The sequence below is a fragment of the Ciconia boyciana genome, chromosome 3, assembly GCF_034638445.1.
Source record: "Ciconia boyciana chromosome 3, ASM3463844v1, whole genome shotgun sequence".
Classification (NCBI taxonomy): Eukaryota; Metazoa; Chordata; class Aves; order Ciconiiformes; family Ciconiidae; genus Ciconia; species Ciconia boyciana.
In genome coordinates this window covers 94,039,484-94,063,318 of record NC_132936.1, presented here as the reverse complement: position 1 = coordinate 94,063,318, position 23,835 = coordinate 94,039,484, and the positions used below count along the sequence as shown (strand labels likewise).

Below are 23,835 nucleotides of genomic sequence, written 5' to 3'. Positions count from 1 at the left end.
GGTTCCCTGAGGCTGAGAGCCGTGTAGCTCTGCCGTCCTGAGGCTGGGTGTATCCAGGGGCGCTGCGGATGAGGAGGGGGACAAGATGGAGGGCACAGGTTCTGGAGGGGAAGACAGGCTGGAAGGATCCTGTCAGCGTCTGAGAGCAAAGCAGGCCCGTTTTCCCCATTGGAAACGGGTGTTTGGGTACGCTGTATTTCTAGTGCCTAAGGGCAATAAGATAAACCTCATGCTTTATCCTCCCTGTTGGGGCTGTGGGCACACAGGCCTGACCGGCAAAGGAAGCCGGGGGTGGGATGAGGGCATCCGGGCCCCACAACTTTTGGCTATTGGTGCCTGGGGGTGCCGAGGATGTGAGGGCTGTGAATGATGTGGGGCAGAGGCGTGGTGTAGTTCCCCCCCAGGAGCAGGAGGTGGCACTCCAGCTGTTGCCAGGCACAAGGAAAGCTCCAAGGTGCATGTGCTGCAGGTCACTGCACCCCAAAATGCACAAGTGCATCCCCTCATCAGAGGTGCTGGTGGTCCCTTGGCATACCCCGAGGGCAGCGGAGAGCCACTGGGCCTGTCTGTGCAGGGGATGCACACACTGCTTCACCGCCTGATGCTGGCTACAGGGAATGCTGGGGACGCCCAGGAAATGCCGGTGCCCGCTCCCTTCAGCACTTGCCCCTCCACGGCCCTCTCCCCTGTGGTGATGGAGACACACACATACCCAAAGGGGCATTTTGGTCTTTTTATAGAAAATGGCAACTGTACAGACACATTTACACAAGGATGGGAAAGCCAAGGGAGAGGTCAGGCCTCCCCTTGCAGCACAGGCAGGCAGGGAAGGCAGCCTGGGTTGGAAGGGAGTTGCCACCTCTCCTCTTGCAGCCCATGGTGGGACCTCCCGTCACACAACCAGGAGGCAGAAAAAAAACTGGCAGAATCACCAAAAATAAAAAAAAGGTAGGGAACAAAGGCAAGGAGAGGGGGAAAAGGTGGCGTGCGGAGGCCTCCTCCTCCCTCAGCCGAGCCACAGCGTTGGCTCTTTGTGTGGGTGGGACACAGATGTCCATGTCTCTGGCATGCAGCTGGGCAGGAGGATGTGCGCCTAGCAGAGAGCAGGCATGGTGAGGCTGGCGGGGGCTCTCCTCCCCGTTTGCAGGTCTCACCAGCAGGAGAAGTGGTGTGGGATGTTTCCAGGCCCCCTGGAAGGAGAGGAGAGGAGAGCAAGTCCCTAGGTGCCTTGGGGACAAGGGCAAGAGAAGGAATAACACTGGATACCAGCCTTCAACTCTGTCAGAGAGGAGGAGGCTGAGAATGGCTTTTGGCCTTGAGCTGGGGAAATTACGCAGCGTGGGAGGCAGCTGGACCTCTGTGAGATCCCAGGGGTCTTACACACACACACAGCATGGGGAAGGAGAAGGCACATAGGCCTGAAGGCATCACACAGCCGAGTTGTGGCAGGAGCCAGGCCAACCCTGCAGGAGTGGAACCGTCCCTGGGTGTAACGTCTGCCGTGGCAGTGCGATTTGGCAGGGGCAGGCATGAGGTGTATCTCCCCACGGCGCCGAGGTGTCCAGAGCCTCAGAGGAGGATGCGGAGCTGTCTCTCGGTGTCCCTGCACCCTCCAGGTGCCTCTGCTAGATGAGAATTCGGAACAGAAAGGAGACGGCAGCTCCTAGGGCCAAGCCCAGCGACAGGAAAAAGGCCATGATGGCTCCAGCTGTCTCTGCTTCATGGGCAAGCACTTTCCTATGGGAGAAACAGGTGTCAGACCCGTCCTTGGGCATGCGTGCCCTGTGCCCTGCTGTGACTTCCAACGGAGAGACGGGAGGAGGCCACAAGAGGAGCCAGAAGCTGTGCTCCTCTGCAGCAGACAACCAGCAAGAGCAAATCCACCTTGGCTCCAAGAGCCTACCTCCACATCATAGGCTTGTAAAGAAAGAAAAAGTGCATCAGGCAGGCTGCCCTGAAGCTCCTGGCACCAGAGACACCCCTCCCTGACTCCTGCCCCCATGCACTGCAGCCCGCCTGGCTGAGCCCCAGCTGGGGTCCTCGTGCTACCTGTGCTCCTGCGCTGGGCAAGGCTGCTCACCCTGCTGTGGGTGCTGTGCCACGCTTTGCTCCCCTCCAGATCCCCGCTGCATTCAGCCCCTTCCCCAGTGTGGCAGGTGGGAGAAATAGAGAGCCCGAACAATAGCTTCCTCATCTCGAGGATATGGAGGCACAAGGCTGGGAGATGGGACACTGAGGTTGTCTTCCCTGAGGTGGTGTGGCAATTCTCCTCTGCGCCTGCATCCCCTTCTCCAGATGCCAGAGCTGGGCAGAGCCAGACTCCAGGAGTCATGCTGGAGCTGGTATCTGGGGGTGTAACAAACCCTTCCCCTGTCCCCAGCTCTTACTCACTTGGGCCCGAAGCACATGCAAAGGCTGGCCAGGTAGCCGTTGGAGATGGAGAAGAAGATCATGAAGATGATATACCAGGCGTCGTGAGAGAATATGACAGGCAGGTAGTCACGGGGTTGCACATTGCACAGCATGAAAAGAGGGATAAAGATGACACGGAGGGCCACCATCACTGGCAGGAGGCAGCTGTCCTTCCCGGGCTGGGAGAAAAACACAGGTCACTGAGCAGCTGAGAAGTGGACATTCCCCATCCCATGGCATGCCAGGAGGGGCTATACAGAGGCTGTCCCTACTGCACCAGGGCTGTGGAGGAGCCACAGAGATGGCGAAGTTGCTGAGAGACTTTCTCTGCTCCAACAAATCTTGGCATCACCACCTGCTGTGGTAAGGAGGTCTACTAGGTCTGAAAGTCCTATCCCAGCCAACTTGGAGAGCAGCAGCACTAGAGCCAAAATACTGAGCTGGGCTTCTGAGCGACTGCTAAGCCCTTGCTGGAAACAACAGGCAGGCAGGCAGGAGAGTGTTGTGCACGCTCACGCAATCTCCTGCAGTGAACCACCGTGCAGGACAAGGCTGGCTGAGGTAAATCCCCTCTGGCACCTCACGGCCTGCAAACTGGGCTTTAACCAGCTCTTCAGCCTCCTACGCCATTCCCCAGCCAAGCGGGGCGAGATCCAGCAATCTGGGAAAGGGATTATGCTGGGGCTGTTTTGGACAGTGCTGGGAAAGGCACGAACTGAGTTACGGTCTCCTCAGATCCTAACAGAGTGCCTGGACATGTGAGGCTGGGACAAAGAAGGAGGTACTGTCCCCCTGTGTTGTCCCTGCAGCTGGGACCAAGGCAGCCCCTGGTACGAGACGTGCCTGGCTCCGTCTGGGGTCCCCTCAGTGGGGTGCCAGGGCCGCAGATGAGAGGGCTCACTGGTCTGGGGTCAGGAGAGACCCACAGCTGCTTTGGGATCTGCCTGCGCTGGTGTAGCACAGGACACTTCATGAGCATGGGCAGAAGCTGAGGTTAGGCCAGCTGCTGTGTCTGTGGACAAACTGGCAAGAGCAGCAGCCTCTCCTGCTTGAGGAAGAGAAAAGGAGCGAACGGGGCCCCAACCAGGGAAATGAGGCCCAAACCGCACGCAGTCAGACTTTCCACACAGCCTTGTTTTGGAAGCGTCTCCTGCTGGGTCATCCCACCACAGAGGCTGCGGCCTGGACTCCAGGCAACGCGGCTTGTGGCCAAGGCCAAGAGCAGCCAGCAGTGATGGCCAGGGGAGAAGCAGCTCCAGGCTGTGGGGAAGGCAGGCCTGGACAGAACCCATGGTGTGTGGTGCTGAGGAGCTTCTCTAAACAAACAGCCTGAACAATACAGGGGGAAATGGCGCTTGGGGGGTGGGTGAAGGGGCAGGAAGAGAGACAGACAGGACAGCCCCCTTCCTCACCCACCCCCATCACAGCTCCCATCACTCAGCCCCAGCAGCTCTGAGCCCAGCAGGGGAGATGAGAGCAAGGGGACGCGGCAGGGGCCAGCTCTGTGACCCACGTGGCATGGCTTTGCCCTGCTCCCAGGACAAGGCTCTTTGAAGCAGCTGTGTCCTGTGCGGAGGCCAGAGGCTTTATTTTGGGCTGCCCTGTCTTTCACCCTCTTTCGCTGCCGCCATCCTGCCTGGCTGTTTGCATAGCTGGAGTGAAGGTTTGTTTACAAAGAGGCTGTAATGGAGGAGGCAGCTTCATCCAAGCCATGCTGAAAGAGGGGTGGGAGGAGGACAGGACAACACTGTGGTTCTCGGCTCTGACCCATAAATCTCTGCTTAGGACTTAAAGCCAAGGCAGGAGTCAGCTCTGCACCTCCTTCCTGCTCCAAGCCAAGGCTGGAAGCCCCAGTGAGAGCTGTGGCCAAGGGGCCTGGGGATGGAGACTGCCTGGGCATTTGCTCCTGCCCCATGCTCACCCATGTGAAGAGGGCAGTGAGACTCCGTCCCGTCCAGTCGAAGACATTAAAGAGCAGGAAGCAGGAGACAGGGATGAAGTAGAGACCTGCAAAAGGGGGAGAAGGTCACTGACAAGCCCAGGGTGCTGCAGGCTCTCCCACCAATTGCACGGAGACTGTCTTTAAGGTCTTGGTCTTCCTGGTTTCCCACTAAGAGCTGTAATGGTCTCCCAGCCAGGTGGGTGTCCGCATCCAAACCATCATGCAAACCATCATGCACAGTGGTTTCCTCTTCCCCTCAGGCATACCTACTACTTCAAGCCCCACTTTCTTTTCTCCTATTTACCTTGTTCCCAGTTTCCTCCTACCCCACTCCATCCCTGGCCACACTTACCCCATTTGTTTCCCTCTCCGAGAACAGTGGACACCTTAGCTGTGATGGAAGGAAAGACGCCGATGGTGACAGTGAAGACGAGGCAGACAGACAGAGCCATGACCCAGAGCTAGACAGATGAAAGAAGAGGCTGGTACCAAACACAGAGCAAGAGACCAGTGCAGGACTGCACTGCCCATGCAGTGTGCCTACACCTGTGCCCATCCCCCAATATGAAGGGCAGGGCAGGGGTTGCCGGGAACTCACAGACCTTCTTAAAAATAGCAATGACTGAGGGCTTCTCGTCAGGGTTGTGGATAGGGATGATCTTTGAGTTATTTTGCTCCATCCCATTGGGCTCGTCTGCAGGGAGAGACACAAGTAGGGCATAGCAGAACCCCGAAAGCTGAGATCTAATTTAGTCCTCCTGTCTCATTCTTCCTCTCAGCTCTTCGTCTTTTTCTTTCCTCTTCCTGCTTTCAGCCCCTCACCTTTCTTAATCAGGTCTCTCTTGGTCTCCAGCTCTGCATTGTACACACGGTACTCTGTCTTGTCCTTCATGGAGTAGTATCGGAAGAAATCCTGCAGAGAGACAGCCACAGAGAACTCATGTATGAGGAAAGTAGGCTGCCAGGGGCTGTGTGGTAATAGCAGATATAGGCAATATAGGCAAATGCAATATGGGCAAAGTATTCCTTCCACTTATATCCAATACTGATGCTTTCCTGCTCACCCAGAGGCTCATTTCTACAGTACCCCAAGGATACTGGGGTATCTGAGGTGGGAGGTATCCCAGAGAGCTCCCTCGGGACAGGAGAGCTTGCCCTGACCCAGGAGGTGGAGGCTGGTAGGAGCCAAGGCTGGGGTGCTAGTGGGCCACGGTCCTTGTGCTGTGATGTGCAAAGGTCCCATGTCCCCGCGCCCTTCCCCACCAGGATGACAAAGTCTCACCATGCGAGGCAGAAGGATGTAGGAGAAGATTGCCAGCACGATTGCCACACAGGCCGTGGTGAAGTAACCAATGAAGCTCTCAGGTTGCTGGGCGCCAACTGGGAGCACAGGAAGGGAGGAGATGGGGGGGAAAAGGAAGAAGATGACAAGGGCTGAGAGGAGCGAGGCCCCGCTGCCATCTCCTACCCAACCCTCCAGCATGACCCTAGCAGATCCTGTTGGTAGCAGTGCTCTGGGAAGGCCCTGTCACCCACAGGGTAGGGATTACTCACTGGCAATACTGAAGATCATCGCCAAAGCGGCAAAGGTGCCTGCCAAGCCCTGCCCACTCATGATGGGAGCTGTGTAGCTGGCAGGCAGGAGCCCTGCCAGCCCAAAGAGGCTGCTCTGGAGGATGGCGCCAAAGGCTGCGAAGGGGAAAGATGAGCAGAAATGAGAAACCAAAGGCAAGGATGGACTGCACCTTTCCAGGAGCCCAGGCCCCCGCCCTGCGAGGCAAGGCAGGTCCCCCTCCTCCTTGGCTCTCCCGCAGTGGGTTCATGTTTTTCTCCCAGAGAGATCAGCCCTAGCCATGGGGCTCTGCCCCTTTCCTTCCCCCCGCTGCCTCACTCACAGTTGATGAAGACAATGCTGATCATGGTAAAGACGAAGAAGGGAAGAGGCTCCATGGCGACCTTCACCATGATCGCGGTGACTAAAAACACCAGCCCAATGGCCACCAGGCTGCCCAGGATGCGTATCTGCTGGGGAATCCTGCAAGAGAGGGTCTCAGTGAGGAAAACCCACCCCCCAAAAGCCTGTGCAGCTGGGGCCAAGCTCTCCCATGGGAATCCCAGCCAAACTCCAGCACGAGAGACCGGTGTTTTGCCTTTGACTTGACTGGACACGCTGCGGCTTGGCTCAGTGCTGGGGCAGGAGGACGGGCTAGGGCTGGGCGGCCCTATGGGGGCTGGCAGGGGTAAGGACAGGGCAAGGCTCACCGCTGGTGGATGAAGGAGTTGAGGCAGGTGAAGATGAGGAGGGGCACCATGGCGCAGAGAGTCATGAAGTTGTCAAACATGGACTGCAGGTAGGAGGGGGGACCACTGGTCTGGTTCAAGAAGTGGCTCATCTCTGGGTCTGCAAGGCGGCTGATGAAATACTGCGAGGGAAGGAGCCTGGTGGGGCCGAGGTGCTGCGAGGCCTCCCCCCAGCACACTCAGGCCACCCTTGTCCCCCCTCTGGCCCCATGCCCAGCCATCCTGCTGCCTCAGCACCACTCATCCCACCCAGGTCACCCACACTTGTGTCTCCTGTGTGCAAATGCGGGGGCTCTATGCTGTGCCGTGCTGCCACACCTATACCATGGTCCCTACATGTGACGGGATGATCAGTGTCATGGGCAGCAGCGGGAGGGAAGCCCTCACCTCCCTGGCGGTCATGAAGAAATTCCATGGCAGCAGTGTTCCCAGGCCGAGGATGAAGAAGATCAGCCAAACAGCCTTGTACCTGCGGAGGGGACAGAGTGGTTTGGAGCAGGACGCTGCGCAGGGCAGGGGACAGGCATCGCTTCTGACTGTCCCCGATCCCGCAGTGGGAGGCACCAGGAGGAAGAAGGACAAAATTTATTGCCCTGTCCCTGCCCCTGCCCCACAGCCCCTGCTAGCCTGGGCTGCTGGAGTTGCTGGAGGAGACGTGGCACCGTAGAGGGGCCGTGGGAGGCCCTCCCTGGGAGGGTACGAAGGCAGGGGGAGGCTGGCTGCTCCTCAGCATGTGGCACCCAGATGCACAGCGGCCATTGCCAGAGGTGGGAGGGAGTCACGCTCCACAGGCGTGTACCAGCGCCGGGGACTGTTTATAGCCCATTTGCTATGGAAAAGCTGATGGAGAGCATCTCGGGGAAGGGACAGCTCGGTACCCAGTGAGCATGCAGGAGAGGGGGTCCCCAGATGCTGGGTCTCCCTGTCCTCCCTCACCTCCTGGTATCCTGGATGTGCTCCCAACACCTACACCAGAGCCCAGCATTACCTATCTTGGGGACCGTCTCTTGCTGTCATCTTGTGCAGCAAGAGTCAGCACAGGTCCCACGAAGTCTTGCGGCTGCTCTCCGTCTGGAAAACAAACAGAGGATTTTATGGGGGAGTGAGGGATGCAGGGCAGGCAGGGGCAGCGCTGGTTTTAGCCCCCCAGCTGTGCTGCCGGGTAAGTGCTCCATAGTACCGGGAGCCAAACAGAGCCGGCAAATGGTGAGAGCACAGCACAGCAGCTTTGGAAACCTGCGGCTCAGAGTCCTTCAGCTGAAGAGCTGTGACACATGGCTTTATTCTGCTGGCTGAGGGACACCAAGCCCTCCCTCCGAAAGGGAAACCGCTTTCCTGAGATGCCCAGGCTGCTCAGTGCCGGCTGCCCAGCTGCTCCGCAGCAGGCTCTTAAGGGATTTGTGAGCCTGCAGCTCTCTGCCCCCAATCCTCGGGCTGTGAGCGAAGCATATGCGCAGCAGGCTGTGTCGGCACCCCCTGCCCTCCCCACCTCCCTCCAACGCCCGGGGCACGGCGGCACAAAAGACACATTTAATTCAGCAGCCTTTCCGGCCAGAACCACGCAAACCCCCCATTTCCAATTCCTGCTTCCCTGGGGCTCTCGCAGCCCTTTCCTGGGTCACCTTGGAAAGCCAAGGGCGTCCCTGGCACTGCTGTCCCCTCCCCGGTGCCCGCCGCTCCTTTTCCCCCATCGCCACCTGCCCGGCCCCTGCCGCCGCCCTGGCAGTGCTCTCCCCGCAGACAGCCCCAGAGACGCAGCCCCGGGAGCCCCGAGACGGGACCTTCCCTCCCCGTTCCCCCCCTCTTCCTGGGGCAGAGCGGGATTAGCCGCCCCGCAGAAGCCGCAGGCCTGCCTTGTCCTTTTCCAGTCCGGCGGGCACAGCATGGGGTGCTCCGGCACCTCTCCCAGGGCGTCATCTGCAGCGCGGCTCCCGGCGCTGAGCCCCCGGCCCCCCCGGGGCATGCCCCTCGGCCGCCCGCACCGCTGCCCGCTACCGCATCCCTGCCTGCACCCTGCCAGGTAGGGCGTGGGAGGAGGCAGGCAGGAAGCAGCATGCTGGGATCTGTAGTCCCTGCCAGCCCCGGCGTGCATTTAAAGGCATCGGAGCCCGTCCCTTGTCGCAGGTGCCCGCGTGGTTCTGCGCACAGCTCGCCTCCTTCCCCGGCGTGGTCCTGCAGGCTGGGGAGCCTACAGCTGTGCTGCAGCTGAAACGTAGCCGGCAAGATGTGGAGAGGGATTTGGGAAGCCCGTTGGCTGCTTGGGAAAAGCCAGAGCAGGCTGACAGGTACGTCTGCATGGGACCGAGAGCCCCACCAAGCCGGCAGGTGCCACCCGTGACGCCAGGGCCATCTGCAGTGCTGCTCCCCTGCCTTCCCAGACAGACAGCTCAGGGCATGACAGCTCCTGCCTTGCCCTTGTGAGCCACCCGGGCTTCCAGCGAAAACATCCGAAAATCCCCTCCTGGCAGCCTGCCAGTGCCTCTTGTGGGCAGGAGACGCCCCAAGCCCTGACCTGGGATTATCAGGGGGATCTGCAAGCACGACTGCCACCCCCTTGCACACAGAAACCCCGCTGGGGCCACTGCTTGTCCCCGAGCAAACAGATCTCTCCCCCAAACAGGCAGGAGAAGCCCAGCTCCCTCAGCAGGTCCCCAGCAAGCCCTCAACATGCTGCCCCTTGCCCAGCCAAGCCCCGGGCCTCCCTCCCAGCCCCCCACCAGGTCACATCGGTGTCCCAAGAAACAGGGGCAGGGATCCAACCCCACAGACATACCTGGGGAGGACGGAGCCACGGAAAGCCCCGTGTTCAGCGTATTTGAAGGAGGCGCAGTCCCCCCCCTTCCACACCCCCCTGCTCTTGGGGGTAGGCATCAGGCCCTGGCTCAAGTCACGGGGGCTGGGGCCATGTGGGTCTAGTGGCATCCGCGGAGGAGGAGGAGAGGTGTCGAGTACCACAGCTGGCACACAGCCCGGGTCTCGCTGCCCAGGCACCCGTCTGCGGTGCCCAGGGAAGGGAGGAAGGGAAGGGTGTTGTGGAGGAGGTGGCAGGAGCCAGGGGTGGCAGGGAGGAGGTGGGGGGGATTGGGGGTGCTGGGGCAGGGCGCTGTGTGCTGCTCTGCCACACTGCTTTCCCGGCCGCCTCCTGCTTCCGTCCGGAGAGCGCCCACATCCCTGTGTCAGGAGCCCGACCTCCTCGGCGGGCACTGCTTGGCTGCCCAGCTGCAGCCTCCTGCCTGCTCTGTTTGTTTTCTGTCTCACTTCGCTAAGTGCCTCCTAATTTTTTCCACAAAGAGCCGGTGTCTGCCAAGGGCCACACGGGGCAGCGCTCATTATGGCAGGAAACGCATCCAGCCGCCGGCTCTTACAAACAACCCTACGTAAACAGAAAAGGTCACACGAACCAACACCAGCAATAGGTGGCAACCCTGCTCCCACCTGGTGAGAGCAGCCCCTCTGTAAGGGACCGGGGGACGGAGGCCACCCACCAGCCACCGGGCTGGCGCAGCAGAGCTCTAGCCACCTCGTGGAGGAGTCTCCCGATGTTTAGCCCGGCCACCGGCTCGGTGGCTGCACAGCCTGGGGGACAGGGGAAAGGAGGAGCGATGCGGGGCCTTGGCATAAGGACATCCATTTCATTCCTGGGCGTAGAGCAGTCCGTCTCATCCCCTCGAAAGCAATGTGTAAGCGGAAGGAGCAAAATAACAAGGAGTGGGCTTAACAAACCACAGGCTTGCGCCTCTGTGCAGGTACAAACAAGAGATGGCACAATTTTAATTGCCCATTTGTGCCACACAAAGGCATTGACAGACGCCAAGTGACACCTGTGGTATTGGGCCACGCACAGTCCCATTGCCAGCAAAGCCCTGGGAGCCCACGGCAGGGCCAGCCGTCACCAAAACTGCCTAACCTTCGCAGAAAAACTTGCACTGCAGAACAGCCACGCCTGCAGGTAGCTGTTTGTCACCGGGCTTCAGAGATTTCCCTACCTCTCCCTTCCCACACATCGCCTTTTCTCCTGCTTCTGCTGCCTTTACTGAAGGTGAGCACAGCGCACACTTGGCTTTACACTCAAGAGCAATTTCACGTGCCAGGTAGGCACGCTATGGGTTTATGCCCAGAAACACCAGCTCTTTAAAGAAAAGCCCTTTATGCCACACCAAGCCATAACACCATCCTTGCAGTCCCTAGACAAGGGACTGCCAGCAGGGCCAATGGTGAGCACCCCGCATCCTCCTGCTGCCACTTGTAGGGGATCACTTTGCAGGGATAAGGTCAGCACTTCCTCTGAGTGCGGCCAAGACGGGGCAGGGCCAGGTGCCTCACGAGGCTTCACCCCATCCCCTACATCCGCTCGCCCCCCTGGGTGACACTGGAGCCCTCCCAGCAGGAAGGCTGATCTGGGGGCCCATCGAGGTTTACCTGCGGGCAGGGAACAAGCCTAGCACGGGTGTGCAAGTCACATGAAGCCCTGGTAGCCGTGACTCATCTGGAGGATGAGAAACGCTCTGAGACCGCCTGTTCCATGAAATTTCATGTGCGTGCCTGAACTCTAACCATGACGCTCGCGGGTCCTCCTACCTTGTGCTGGAGTCCAGGGTACCAGCCTCCTGGGCTCCTTCTGCCCGCCTCCACCTTCAGCCACCAGCTGTGAGGACACATGCTTGTATTTCACAAGACGTACGAGGGTGTGCGATTGTGCACCATCACCGCGGCGCTGGGACAAACGCAAGCCCTCCTGTGGCCCTGGGTCAAATCAGAGGCTGGTCTGGCTCAAAAGCTTGTCTCCATCAGGGGGAAAAGTAGATGCCAAGAAAGGGTAAGAGTAGCACAAGCATAGACTAACTCCCCGACTGCTCCCTCAGCCTCCATGCCGGGAGGGATATGCTGTTTGTTGTAGCCCACAGCAGGTTTCACTTCTGTGAAATCCCTGCTTCGCCCTTTAACTTGGGAGCCTCTGAATGAGAGCAGCATCTCTCCCCGCGTGCAGGGCCTCGGCCGGGGCTCCCTCGCCGTCAAAGGGTGGATGAACATTGGAGTGGCTTCTCCATGCCAGCCACAGCTTTACAGGCCTGGATTGTATCCACCCTACAGCACGTTTTCCAAACGGAGAAATTCTAGCTCACTTAGTCATTCAGGCACAGCTCCACGCCTTCAGTCCTCCTTGTTGCTTTCCTCCCAACCTTCCCTGGCTGCCCTTGACCCTTCCAGAGAGGCTGGGGCTGGTGGCACACAGGGACTGCAAGGGGGTCCCTGTGAATTTGAAGAGCAGCGCAAGACTTTCCTGCTTTGTTTCTGCTTTGTCACTCACAAAGATGATTTGATGTGTTTTTGTGCACACAGAGCTATCCAAAACAGCCCCAGGCCTTGCTGCAAGTGGCCAGCTCAGTGTGTAAACTTGTTTGCAGAACTGGGGCTTCCCCACCCCTCATCTATCACTTGGTATTTATCTAAGCTGAATTTCATCTCCCTAGCGCCCGGTGTTGTAATGGCTGTCTGTACTCTTCCTAGCTGGCACTTGTCCCTACGAACCTGAGTAATCCAATCGCCTCAGCAAACCCTGTCATCTCATTGCTCATTCCCTTTTCCAGGTCACTCACAAATGCATTGAAAAAACATGGGAGCCAATGCAGCAATCTCTTTCCAGACTCCTACACCCTCCTTCCTGTTTTCATACCAATTACGGAGCCATGCAAGGACCTTCCTTCTTGACCAGCCAATTTCCTTAAAAACTGGGCTGAAAGCCCTGGGTGAATACTTTTTGGGAAGCAGCGTGGGTGCCACAAGCCCATAGTCCCTATGAAGCGCTGCCCCAGCTTGGGGGCCCCTCGGCAGGACTCTCCCCACCTGCCCACGGACCCCGTCCCTGCACAGACGCCCAGGACATGCAGTAGATTCGCCAGTCAGCTTTTCCCCGAAGTTCCCTCCAGCCCTTCTTAGAAATGAACGTCACATCTTTCCCCCCTCCCAGTCCCCAGGGGCTGGGGCAGTTGTGAATGAATGACTAGAGGCCACACGTGACAGCCAGCCAGTTCACCCTCCCTTTCCTTTTGGTGGACATCGCTTTGCCCTAGTGACTTGTTCCTGTTTAGCTTTCCTTTCTAACCTTTCCTCTGCGGATGCTCTGAGGAGCCCTCAAAAGAAGGTGGAAGAAACTGCTCAGGCTCTTCTGGAGCGGACAGAGAGGCAAAAGCTTCATCTGGCTTTTCTGCTATGGCCTCTTTTCCTCCAGTCCCCCTTCCCTCCAACAGACTGCGGCAGGCTTCGTACTCCTGATGTGCTTTGCAAGCAGTTTTCATCAGACAGCTGATAGCACTTCCTATTATTCTTGTTCTTCTCCTTTCTGAGCCCTGCCTCTCTGCAAACAGGCTTGTTGCACCATCCGCTCCCCCCGGCGCTGCTCATGCTTGCATCCTGAGGAGGGAGCTCGGCAAGGCAGCGGGATGGGGGCATTTCTGCCTGCCACCTCGCCTCGCTGCATGCAGACAAACCCCTCTACATCGCCAGGGCTTGGCAGGCAGAAAAAAACCTCCTGCAAGGCAGCCCATGCAGCACCCTCAACCCACAGAGGTTTCCACACCGTAACCAGCAGCTATGCCTCCTCAGCACCTCCCCGGGAAGCGTCCCAACGCTGGGCACCATTTCTGACCCTGAGCCCGCTTCACCTTGCTCCCTCCACTTCTCTGTTGGCAAAAGGAGAGGCAGCTCTAGACCATCTCTGCCTTCAGGCTTGCGGCACTCGCAGCCACCATGCAAATGCCTCACAGAGCAGAAGCTACGGAGGCCACCTCCGCTCCCAGCACCCGCTGCCAGCTGTTATCTCAGCTGCCGGGTGGCATGGGGAGGCGCGGGGGGAGCATTCAGCCCCGCTGTGTGTTTTGAACTGCGCACACCAGCCAGCTGCAAAGTCCCTTATCTGGAGAGTTCGAGGAGCTCAGAGAGGCTCCCCAAGGGGCCCTCGCCCGCAGCAGGTAAAGCGACCCGGCTGGGCAGCAAATTCCCCGGGGCCCAGTGGGACTCCAGCGCTGTCCCTGAAGGGCTTCCCGCCCGGGAGAGGGGAGCAGGCAGTGATGGGGCAGAGCCAGCCATAAAACTCCCCCAGGCAACGCAGCTGGGACTCTTCCACCCATCACCGAGTCCCACGAGGCCATGGGCATCCACCTTCCCACCGGGGCTGCTGAGTAGGTTTCCAGCCCTGGCATATCACTGGCCAAATACCAACAAGGGGTCCCTAGCGATGGCAGCCCCATGGTGAAGGCACACACCTCTCTCCCCAGCACGTAGTGAGTGCCCAAGCACCCCTGGTCCCTGGGCCAGAAAAAACCCCTCCAGGCACCCATGCAACCCCCTGGAGCGGAGATGGGTGCTCCTGCTCAGCATCCCATCAAACACTGCGGGGGTCATTTTAATGTCACAGCAAGAAGCTTACCAGAAGCGCAGGTTGGTCCCAGACCCTTGCTCCTGGTCACTTCAGGCCATGGGACTGTGGGGATGGCGCAGCATTGGGAGAGGCAGGAAAAGCCCCGCAAATATCGGAGCAGTTGCCTGCTCCAAGGCCGATGGTTTCGGGGTGCAGGAGGAGATACAGCACCCGGGGGGGCAGGAGCTAAGGGGGAACGTCATTTCTGAGGAGGCGTCAGAGGGAGAGAGATAAGCTGTTCTTGGCGCCTGTTTGCAGAGACAGGATTCATAGGGGCTCTTCTGAGGAGCTGTTTTCCCTGATGGCACCCACTCAGGCCGCTGTCCCCAGGGGAAAAGACCATCCCCTCCAAGCCACAACCCTGACCCGCTTCTCAGCAGGCTGGGTGGGGAAGGAGGCACGTTTTTCCAGGGCTAGGATTGGGCTCCATTTGTTGGAAATTTAGAAAAATAAAGACCCTTTCTCCCAAGGGCAGAGGGAGGGATTTGCTCAGGGCTCCACTCAATGCAGCTGCAGAAACCTCCAAAAACAGGCAGAAACCACCTCCAGGACCTGGGTGGTGCCTCCAGGCAGCTCTCGGCACCTCCAGGGGCTGCCTGAAGGTGGGAAGGGGAGGGGGGATGACCCACTACAGGTAGGCACAGAGGCTCACACCAAGCTCACGCCACCTGGCCATGGCTTCCCGTGGGACCGCTATGGGTTTGGGGACAGCCAGGGGATGCCTTGCCCCAAACCTTCATCCTCACCCAGCATCCTCTGCAGCCAGCGGCCCCCCACAGCCCATGTCCCCAGGGCTGGTCCGAGCCCCCCGGGGGTGCCGATGTGGCCAGCAGAGGTGCTGCCTGGCTCTGCCCAGAGGCCACGGGGAGGGGAGTGCTGCGGGAAGGGGTGCTCCACCAGGGTCGGCCGGGGGGCTGCGGCAGGAAGAGGCACAATGGGAGGAAGCCACATTTCCACTTCCCAATGGAGAAAACCCTACAGGACCCCTGGGGAGAACAACCGGACACCATTAATGTAAAAATCAGCTGGGAGCACAAGGAGTGGCCAGAGGCAGTCCCGAGTTGGGAGTGGATCCTCCTTGCATGCAAGAGCCTGGGGCTTGGTGCGCTGGTGGCACAGGTCACCACGTACCAGGACAGCCACGCACAGAGGGCAGAGGCGATCCCAGCCATGCCACAGCACAAGGCACAGTGCTGGCTCCTGCCTGCCCGCAGCCCGGCTCTCCTGCAGGGAGGTGACACTCCTCATTTCCACCCAGCTGGGTGGGAAGAGGGATGGTCCCTGGTGGGCTGGGGCAGCACTTAGGTAAGACACCCTGGGGCATGGCTGCCAGATGCATCTCTTCTGCTTTAGTAGCTTCCCCAAAGTCACGCTGGGGCTTGCTCAAGAGGAATCCCCATCTGTACAGATGGTATCTCGGCTGACCGCACCTTGGGCAGCAGAAACAGCACGTCGGAGGGATGGGCTGAGCCTACGGGACCGTGTCCCCGTTTCCCTCTCATGTCTGCAGCTGAAAGGAGTGGAGGTGAGACTCGTAAAGAGGAAGCATATGGCAAGATGGGACGAGACTAAAACACCCTGTGGCCAGACAAGTCTGAAGATAAGGACTCAATGAATGCACGAGAAGAAACCCAGGTGGGCCAGGCTGGAAGAGTCCCGTGGATGGGGAATGAAAGAGAAGGGCAAGGAGAGTTTCTCCATACTCTGCCATATCTACCAGCACCACGTGGCTACCCCAAGGTCACCACTGAGGGAGCAGTACCAGAGGGGAAGAGCAGGACTGCAGGAGGCCACCTGCCCATCGGTGGCCCCCCGGGTGCTGGGACGGAGACTGGAGAGGATTCCTCCTTCATTGCTTCAAGTTCCTGGCCCCAGGACTGAGCTCAGAGCTGGCAGACCTGGGAAGGAGTCAGGCCAGGAACACCACAAGGGAGCTGAGCACGGAGCAACCTGTGGTGAGGGGCTGGGGGAGAAGGATGGGGACAGCTTATGTTGCAGCCAGGAGGTCCTCAAAACAGCCCTGCAGTGAGGGGCAAGGCAGGGGGGGCTGTGAAATCATTGGAAAGCTCAGAAGCCTCTCTAAATCCTTCGCCAAGCTATGCATGGAGCCCCTGCTATGCACAGAGCCCCCAGTGGAGGAGGCTTGGAGGCTCAACCCCAAACATGCTCCCCCACCCCAAATGCCACTCTGCACTTTACGGGGGCTCCTCTCCCCCAGGAAAGCCCGAGCCCAGGGGTCGCTCGCTCATCCCCAAAACAGGGCTGCTTCTGGAAGGGCAGGAAAAGTTAGCAGTCAACCAGCAGCGAGAGCACCTGCCCACAGCAGCCCCCTGCCCGCTGCCACCCAGCTGCCTCCCACACCCTGGGGCACGTTCGCCTCCCAGGGGAGAGGCTCTGTCCTTCCAGCTCCTTCCCGTATGGAGCCAGTGCTGGATGCAAACGCACAGAGCTGGCAGCAGGCAGGACCCTCAGCCAGCAAGAGCTGCCCGCACCCAGCAGGAGCTGCTGAACCACGTGCGCTTGGGCTGCGCTGTCCCCTCGCCCGAGCCGCCCGGGCAGGTGGGAGAGCATCCCTGGGGCTGGACGGAGCGAGCCTTGCCTCTGCATTCAGGGGACTCGGTGGAGGGGCTGCAGCAGGCTGCCAGCCCTGCCAGGGGGCTGGCACAGGGACAGAGCTTGTTTTGCCACCAGTCAGCAGTTTTTCGGAGGCTGGTCCGGGCTGCACAGCTGCTTCCAATTTAGTCAGGGGGTGGAGGAGTGAAACCAGAGCCAGAAAAACACGATCTTCCCCCAGTGTCACAATCTCCCCAGCTCCCAAAATTTGGAGGGGCAGTTCCTCCCTGCTGACCAGCAGCCCCATGGCAGAAGCTGGGATGGACACACAGGGGCCAAATACTGCTGGGCCTCCGACGGGTTGAGGTTGGCTCCGTCCCCCGCATGTCAGCTGTGCCCAGGACAGAAATACATGGGCTATTTTGGGTCCCCGCAGACCAAGCGGCCTTTCCCTTGTAGGTCAGCTCAGGAACAGGGGCCCTGGCTGACCGCTGCTTTCGACATGAAATGTCCGCAGCCCTACTGGGAAAGGGGATGGTGAGCGGGGAAGCAGGTTTTGGCACCCGCCACAGTCCCGCACAGTCCCTCTGCCAGCCGCCTGTCCTGCCAAGATCCTGCTCGCTGCTCAGAGAGCCACAGCATCTCGCAAACCCCGAACTGGCTTCTAAATGCAGCCATTTCATGATGGACAGGGGCATGGCAGCTCTGCTCCAGGAGATGGGGCATGTCTGTCACCCCCCCACCCCCTCTTTGTGCCAGCCAAGGGGCACCCCCCGATCCCCAGAAACAAAAGGAGGGACAAGGGATGGATGCCCTGGATGGGTCTGCTCCCCCCACGTGGACCCTGCCCAAAGCCAGTCACTTCCAAAGTTGCAGCCAGCTCGGAGCAGCAGGGCAAAGCCATCCCCACAAGTCCTAGGAGCCACACACGCCTGCACGTTTCCCAGCTGATTTTAAATTAGGCTGAGGGGAAGATGCTGCCTGCTGAGAGCCAGGCTTGCCACTTCCCCGCTCTGTGGCAGCTCCAGAAGAGCCGTGTGGGCAGCACATGGTCTGTGGACCGAGGCATGGAAAGCCAAGGTGGCAGCACGCCATCAGCGGCATGCAGCAAGCAAAGGACTTGGAGTAAACACCCAGGGCGGAAACGTCACCTCTGGCACCCCCTTCCCTCCTCCCTGATCAACTTCCCACTCCTTCCCCAAACACCCTGGCAGGACTAAGGTCTCATGTGCAGCCAGAGCAAGGCTCGAGGTGGACACCTCCTTTGGAGGGAATAAGTCAGAGCCCAAACCTCCCGCTCTCAGCACTGGCCTCGGCTAACCCGCGGCAAACAGGAAAACCTTTATGTGAGTAGGATCAGGCAGGGAGAGCCAACAGGAGGTGCGGAGCTCATCTCCACGTCTGCCCAAACCCCAGCAAAACAGACTCTCCCTCATGACCGACAATAATAAGCCTGGCCACAAGTCAGGAAAGGGCAAGTCACATCCTTCCAAATACCAATCTGCAGACACTGCCGCATCTGTGCAACCAGCCGCCACTCGGTGTGCCACAGCCACAAGGTCCCAGGCTGCCTGGGACCGTGAGCATCCTCAGGGATGCCTCAGGTAGGCATGGAGAGCCCCACCTGAGAGCCCCCGAGCGCTCTGCTCGTGCTGAAACAGTGCTTTGGAGAGGCTGGTGTCGGCTTGCAGGCTCCACCGGCATCCCGGCCTACCTTGCGTTAATTTGGGGAGCAGAGGAGACGAGGGCAGCTCTGAGACTCCCCACTGGGAGACCCAAGGGTACTGTAGCCTCCATCAGAGTGGGCTGGCCATCCGGCAAGGTGTCCTGCCAGAGCTTGCCCGAGTGCCTGAACACACTGGGATCCCGATGCACTCCCACGGCAATGCAGGGCAACAGGGAGCCCAGGGGCTGGTCCCTGCTGAAGCAAACCTTTTCTGGCACACCGCATCCCTCTCGCAGCCATGGTGGTGAACAACTTGCGTTTGTTTATCGACAGCCAGGCAATCTACTGCTGTTGAGTTTTGTTTCTGGTCGAAGGCTCCTCTTTTGGAGCAAGCCCAGCTGCAGAGCACAGGTAGGGGGAGTGCGGGGCCCTATGGCAGCTCCCTCGACCCCCTATGAGGCACGGCTCCTGCCCCGCATTGCCCAGGCACCCCACACCTGCTGCCTCCGGGGTAACAGCCCCATCCGGGAACACGCTGGCAGATCAATTCCCTGATGTGGTTCACCATGCAGTCACACCAGCCTTGTCTTGCCACGAGGAGTGGGTGTGAAGACGGGAAGGAGAAGCTGCAGGGGAGGGTGGATTGCTTCTTAATAGCTTGGTCATGTTGCCATTGGTCTGCCTCCTCCCGTGGTTAATGGATAATGTTCCTGCTTTCATCAGGACAGTGTGGAGACCTAACCAACCCTGCCGTCCTCAGCCACAGCCCAACACCTACAAACCCTGATGGGCTGAAAGCACTGTGCTCCCCACGTGTACCCCGCAGCAGCAGGCTCCCGGAGGGGGCAGTGGTCCCGTCTGGAGCAAATACCATCTGGAGCTCATCCACAGCACTGAGGGAGGATATCCCAGGCAAAAAAATTGAATTGCCTCCAACTTGGTCCTGAGGCCAGGAAAAGACAAGGCCTGTCGAAGGCAGGGCAGGCAGGGCAGGCAGCTCCTTCAACCCTGAGACCTTGGCCAGGACCAAGAAGGGAGCTGTGCCACCAGTCCCTCCCACCTCCCCGAGCTGTTCTCCAGGGGTAATCCCCAAGCCTAAAAAGAGGGAGCTCCTCTCATGAGGGTTTCCTATGAGCAAACCTGTAGCAAAACTCAAACGGGGCTGCCCACGCCAAAGCTCTCACCGTCTTTGAGCTCCTTTGGGCAAGCCGGACCTTGGCCGCAGGTGTAAATCGGCTCCCTGTCCCTGCATGGCGTCGGTGGGTGGCTGTGCGAGGCGTGATGAACCAGGCAGGGGTGAGGACCACGCTCGGAGCCGCAGCATGGGCAGCAGCGGGCAAAGCCAAGCAGGGTGGCCCAGACGGGACGCCCCTCTCCCCAGCAGCCTTGCAGGAGGCTGGGGCCATTTCAGTGGCAGTCCGGGGGTGCTGATACACATTCAGGTTGATGGCTTGCCCTCAGCACAGCAAGGCTGATGACCCAGTCCTGCTGCTGTGACTCAGCCTCAGTACGTGGCCAGAGTGGGCTGCTCACCGGGCAGGAGGCTAACAGCACGACGCTCCGGTCCCGCCGCTGCTCCCGACCCAGCCGCATCCCCCCCAGCCTTGCTCTTCTCCACCTCAAGCCCCTGCCTGCCTCCTCTCTCTGCAGCTTCCCGGTCAGCTCACTCTGTAAATTTCCAGCTGGAAATTTCACAGCGAGGTGCTTTCCCATCAGACAAGTCCTAAAGGAAATGAACTAAAGCAAATCCCACTGGCAGTGGTGTGGTGGGAAGAAGGCAAGAAGGCTGTGCAGAAATCTGCCTGATTTCCTGCTGGCTTCTTCTGCATGAGCCGGCAGGCAGGTAATAGGTCTCCGCTCCCCTTTAGCCTCAAAAAAAGCCAGTCTCCTAGAGGTGAAGCCTGACTGTGCTTACCCATGGCTTAGCTAAGAGGCTGAAAGAGAGGCTCGAGCACTGCACCCAGAATGCCAGGCTCACCAATTTGTGTCACGGATGGTGTATGACAGCCATGCATTCCCAGTGCTTTGAGCCTCCCCTTTCTCAGGGATTGGTGAGACCAGGGAAAAGCCTGCTCCAAGCCGGAGCAGGACCAAAATGTCACAACAGTGATGTTCTTCACACCACCAGCATCAGCAATTAAGTTACAAAGGGCTAGTGCTATCTCTATGCAACAGCTTCCCTTGTCTCACGGAAGCAACAACCCTCGTACACATTCCTCACGCAGCACCACGGCTCCTCTCCCACACAGGGACCACAGAGCCCACGTAAAGCCAACCCCCGACCATGTCTGCGGGGTCTGGAGTGGGAGACGGGGTGCAGTGCTGTACTGCAACCTCAGCTGGGGGCAGCGGGGTCCCTCCGGACCATGCATCCTGATGTAACCAGACCCAACCAGGGTCTATCCCTACTCCGCACACTTCTTTCCCCATCCCACGTCTTGCACACTGTTAACCTAGAAAGCACTTAGTCTTTATCGCACTGCTTAATCAAATCCTAATAGCTGTGTGGCTCTTAAAACCCTGACTCCTGCCCATCTGCAAATGCCTGTAGCTCACTCCACACAGTGCTTTGCACCTGAGCTTGCTCACAGCTGAGTACAAGTTAGCATGGAGGTGCGAGCCTGAGAGCTCGCGGTCCTGCAGGCCCAGCAGCACCAGTCACAGGGCAGAGCTAGGTGCCAGGGGGGGTCAGGAAGGCACAGGGAGGTGAGCAGAATTTGCACTTGGGGTTGGTACAGAGCTGGCAAGGACCGCAAGCAAACAGCGCTCTGCTGATAAAAGAAGGTGTTGTAGCTTCCTTAACACTTGCCAAGGACCTGGATGTTACGCTGGATGAAAACAACTGAGATCTACATCTGTCCTAGAGAAAGCACTGGAGGCTGCTTGTTGGCTTTCCAAAGCCCATGCCCAGTGCCTTCCCATCTGGACAGGGCAGGCGGGTTCTCCTGGGCTCCCTCTGGCTCCCTAGCCGTGCCTCTGCCAGCAAAGCTGGGAGCGGAGCCAGGTGGAGCGAGGAAGGAGCAGCACAGGAGTGGGTGAACGGGTACCTTGCCCTCCATGCCCTGGCTTCCCCCCAGACCACAACAAGGAGGGAGACAGGTCAGGCCAGGGCAAGAACAAAGCCCATGGCTCATCTTCAGAGAGGAAGAGGTTCATTAATACCTCCCAGCCCAACATAATGAGGGCAGGGATGCCATGATGGGGAAATGATGCCAGTAGTTAATTACACAGCTTTGGGGAAGGGACAAGAGGGACAACTGCAGGATGGAGGTGCCACACTGCCCTGTGTGCTGGCACTACATTTGCTGGTTCAGGCTGGAGTGAATTTCTTCATCCTCTTCACTCCAGGTACCTGGTACAGTGTAAGCACCCTCAGCTCTCATCTGTGTCAGCTGGGGGTGACCAGCCACTCTGCAAACCATCTTCTGGGGCCTATGTTACAGCCCTGGGTGCCATACAGAAAGCGCTCCTGCTCTCTGAAGACCTTCGTGGTGAGCCAAGAGCAAGCCTACCTGTCTTTTCCAGGAGCAAAAGGCAACAACGGGAGCAGGAGTGCTCCCAAGGGCACACATGTGGTGTCCGCACTGCACTGACACTGTATCAATGGCCCATGAGCCACAGTCGGACAACCAGCAAACCCAAGAGAAAAGCATCCCTGCCTGTCACGTCCTGAGATAGCTTTCTAGTGAAGGCAGGCTTGAGGGAGCCCGAGGTTGTCCGGCAGCCCGCAGGGGCTGGCGAGCGGAAACGATGCCGCCAAGCCAGGATGCGGTGCATGAGGGGAGTGGGATTTCCCGTGTCGGCATTCACAGAAGTCCCTCAATTGTGTCGGCTCGCAACAGGCAACTGAGGGGCCATCGGGCTGCTTCCTGCTTCGGAGCAGCCGGGAAGCGCATCCAGCTGTGGCCAACAGCTGCACAAATTCCTCCTGCAGCCCCTAGCCCTGGGGAATCCACTGGGCTCAAGGATACAGGCTCACTTGTCTGCGATCCCACAGCCCCAGGGCTTGGCTGCTGCTGCCTTCCCACACAGCCCGCAGCTCCACAGCCTGTTCCCGAGAGGCAGATGGGAGCGCTGGTGAGTACAGGCAGGGACTGTGTTGGTCCGGCAGTATTAGCACCTAGCAGGGGTGAGAGGCTCAGATTTAAATACAGGGGTGGGGAGGACAGCACAAAAGGGCTCCACACAGAGCTCTCAGTGCTCCTGCCTGGACCAGGCTCTCCGTTAAGGCAGCTGGCTTGCTCAGGAACGGAAAGAAATGCTTACTGAAATCTTCCGCAGCATCCCACAGCCAACGCAGAGCATTTTCTTGAGCAGGACCTGGAGCAACCCCGGCCCAGCGGCTTTGCTGCCAGCCAAAGGGACCCTGCTGGGGACCCAGCGGCACATGGCACCCAGCCCACGCACCTTCCAGCGGGCCCTCCCAACGCGTGCCGGGCTGCGGCACCCCGGCAGCGGCTGTCACACACACACACGAGTGCTCGGCAGAGATGCATACCCCGGCAGCCGGAACACGGCTGCACAAACCCCTCGGTGAAGTCCTGCATCCCAGGCAGCAGAGCATCAGCGCGCTTCGCATCCCCAAAACCCCGGGCTGGCTGCTCTGCTTCGCATCCCCAACCACATGCTCTCCCCCCCGGCAGCAACTACGAAAGGGGATTTGGAGTTGCCGTGCGAGGCAGCGAGGAAGAACCCCCCCCATCCCAAAAGGCAGCATCTATGCATCACCCCCCTGCCCCGAGCCGCGACCCACACGCCGCCTCCCCCCACGCTGCGGCGCCGGATCCTGAGCCTGCACCCCCCCGGCTCCCACCGAGGCTCCCAGCAGCCTTTCAAAGCTGCCGGGTGCTCCCACCGAGGTTCCTAGCAGCTTTGAAACGCTGCTAGCAGCCTCGGTGGGAGCCGGGGGGGTGCAGGCTCAGCGACTGTGAGCCAATACCTTAAATACGGGCGCCCACCGCTGCCCCCGGCTCGTCGCCGGCTCCGGCGCCCTCTGTCCCCGACGCGGATGGGAAATCGCCTCCTCCCGCCCCGCTTCGCAAACTCCTCCTCCTCTTTTTGCCGCCTTCAGCACCACGCGGTTCCCGCGTGGGGGAAGCGGCGGGTTTTCCCTCTCCCCCCTGCCTCCCCCCCGCCCCCTCCCCGGGGAGAGAACCGGGTAAGAGGCTCCGCGATCCTCCGCGGGCAGCGGTACCCACCCCACGGGTGAACCCACCTGCGCCGCGCTCTTCCACGCCGCGCCGCGCCGCTTACTGGTCCCGGCCCTCCCCCTGGGCTTGCCCGCCCCTGGCTCCCCCCCTTTCCGCCCCTCTCCGCATCCCCACGCCCCGCAGCCGGCGTGGAAACCCCCGGCCCTCGCAGCCCTGGGTTCGGCTGCTTTAGCAGTGCACAGCCCTGGTGGAAGGAGAGCCTCCTACGGCCCTGAGCTGCACCCGGCTCCGGGTTTGCATTAATACCCATACATTAGTAAATATTATAGCTCTAAAGGGGGCTTTACCTTGTATTATGGCTCTACATGGAGTGTGAACTGGCCCCGCTTGCTAG

General features: G+C 59.5%; 1 protein-coding gene across 5 annotated transcripts; it reads right to left on the bottom strand.

Annotated features, from left to right (window-relative positions):
• Positions 1-701: 701 nt before the first annotated feature.
• Positions 702-23,559, bottom strand: SLC29A1 (solute carrier family 29 member 1 (Augustine blood group)). 5 transcript variants are annotated; one of them, XM_072856678.1, is made up of 14 exons: positions 14,082-14,225; positions 11,234-11,300; positions 7,644-7,726; positions 7,043-7,124; positions 6,617-6,777; positions 6,250-6,389; positions 5,909-6,043; positions 5,637-5,734; positions 5,177-5,267; positions 4,957-5,048; positions 4,707-4,815; positions 4,334-4,419; positions 2,392-2,591; positions 702-1,737 (listed from the first exon to the last, which is right to left on the bottom strand). In XM_072856678.1, exons 3-14 carry the CDS (start codon positions 7,670-7,672, stop codon positions 1,626-1,628), a joined length of 1,335 nt encoding a protein of 444 aa, XP_072712779.1. In that variant the 5' UTR covers positions 7,673-7,726; positions 11,234-11,300; positions 14,082-14,225; the 3' UTR covers positions 702-1,625. The 5 variants fall into 5 exon arrangements, with proteins under 5 accessions (XP_072712779.1, XP_072712778.1, XP_072712777.1 ...); XM_072856677.1 differs by lacking the exons at positions 11,234-11,300; positions 14,082-14,225 and adding an exon at positions 23,507-23,559; XM_072856676.1 differs by lacking the exons at positions 11,234-11,300; positions 14,082-14,225 and adding an exon at positions 23,231-23,293.
• Positions 23,560-23,835: the final 276 nt, after the last annotated feature.

Coding starts and splice junctions, on each gene's coding strand:
- SLC29A1 (XM_072856677.1), bottom strand. CDS start 7,672: ATGACAGCAAGAGACGGTCCCCAAGATAG. Junction 6,778..7,042: donor TCTTCATGACCGCCAGGGAG/GTGAGGGCTTCC, acceptor CTTCCCTCGCAG/TATTTCATCAGCCGCCTTGC. Junction 6,390..6,616: donor AACTCCTTCATCCACCAGCG/GTGAGCCTTGCC, acceptor CCTCTCTTGCAG/GATTCCCCAGCAGATACGCA.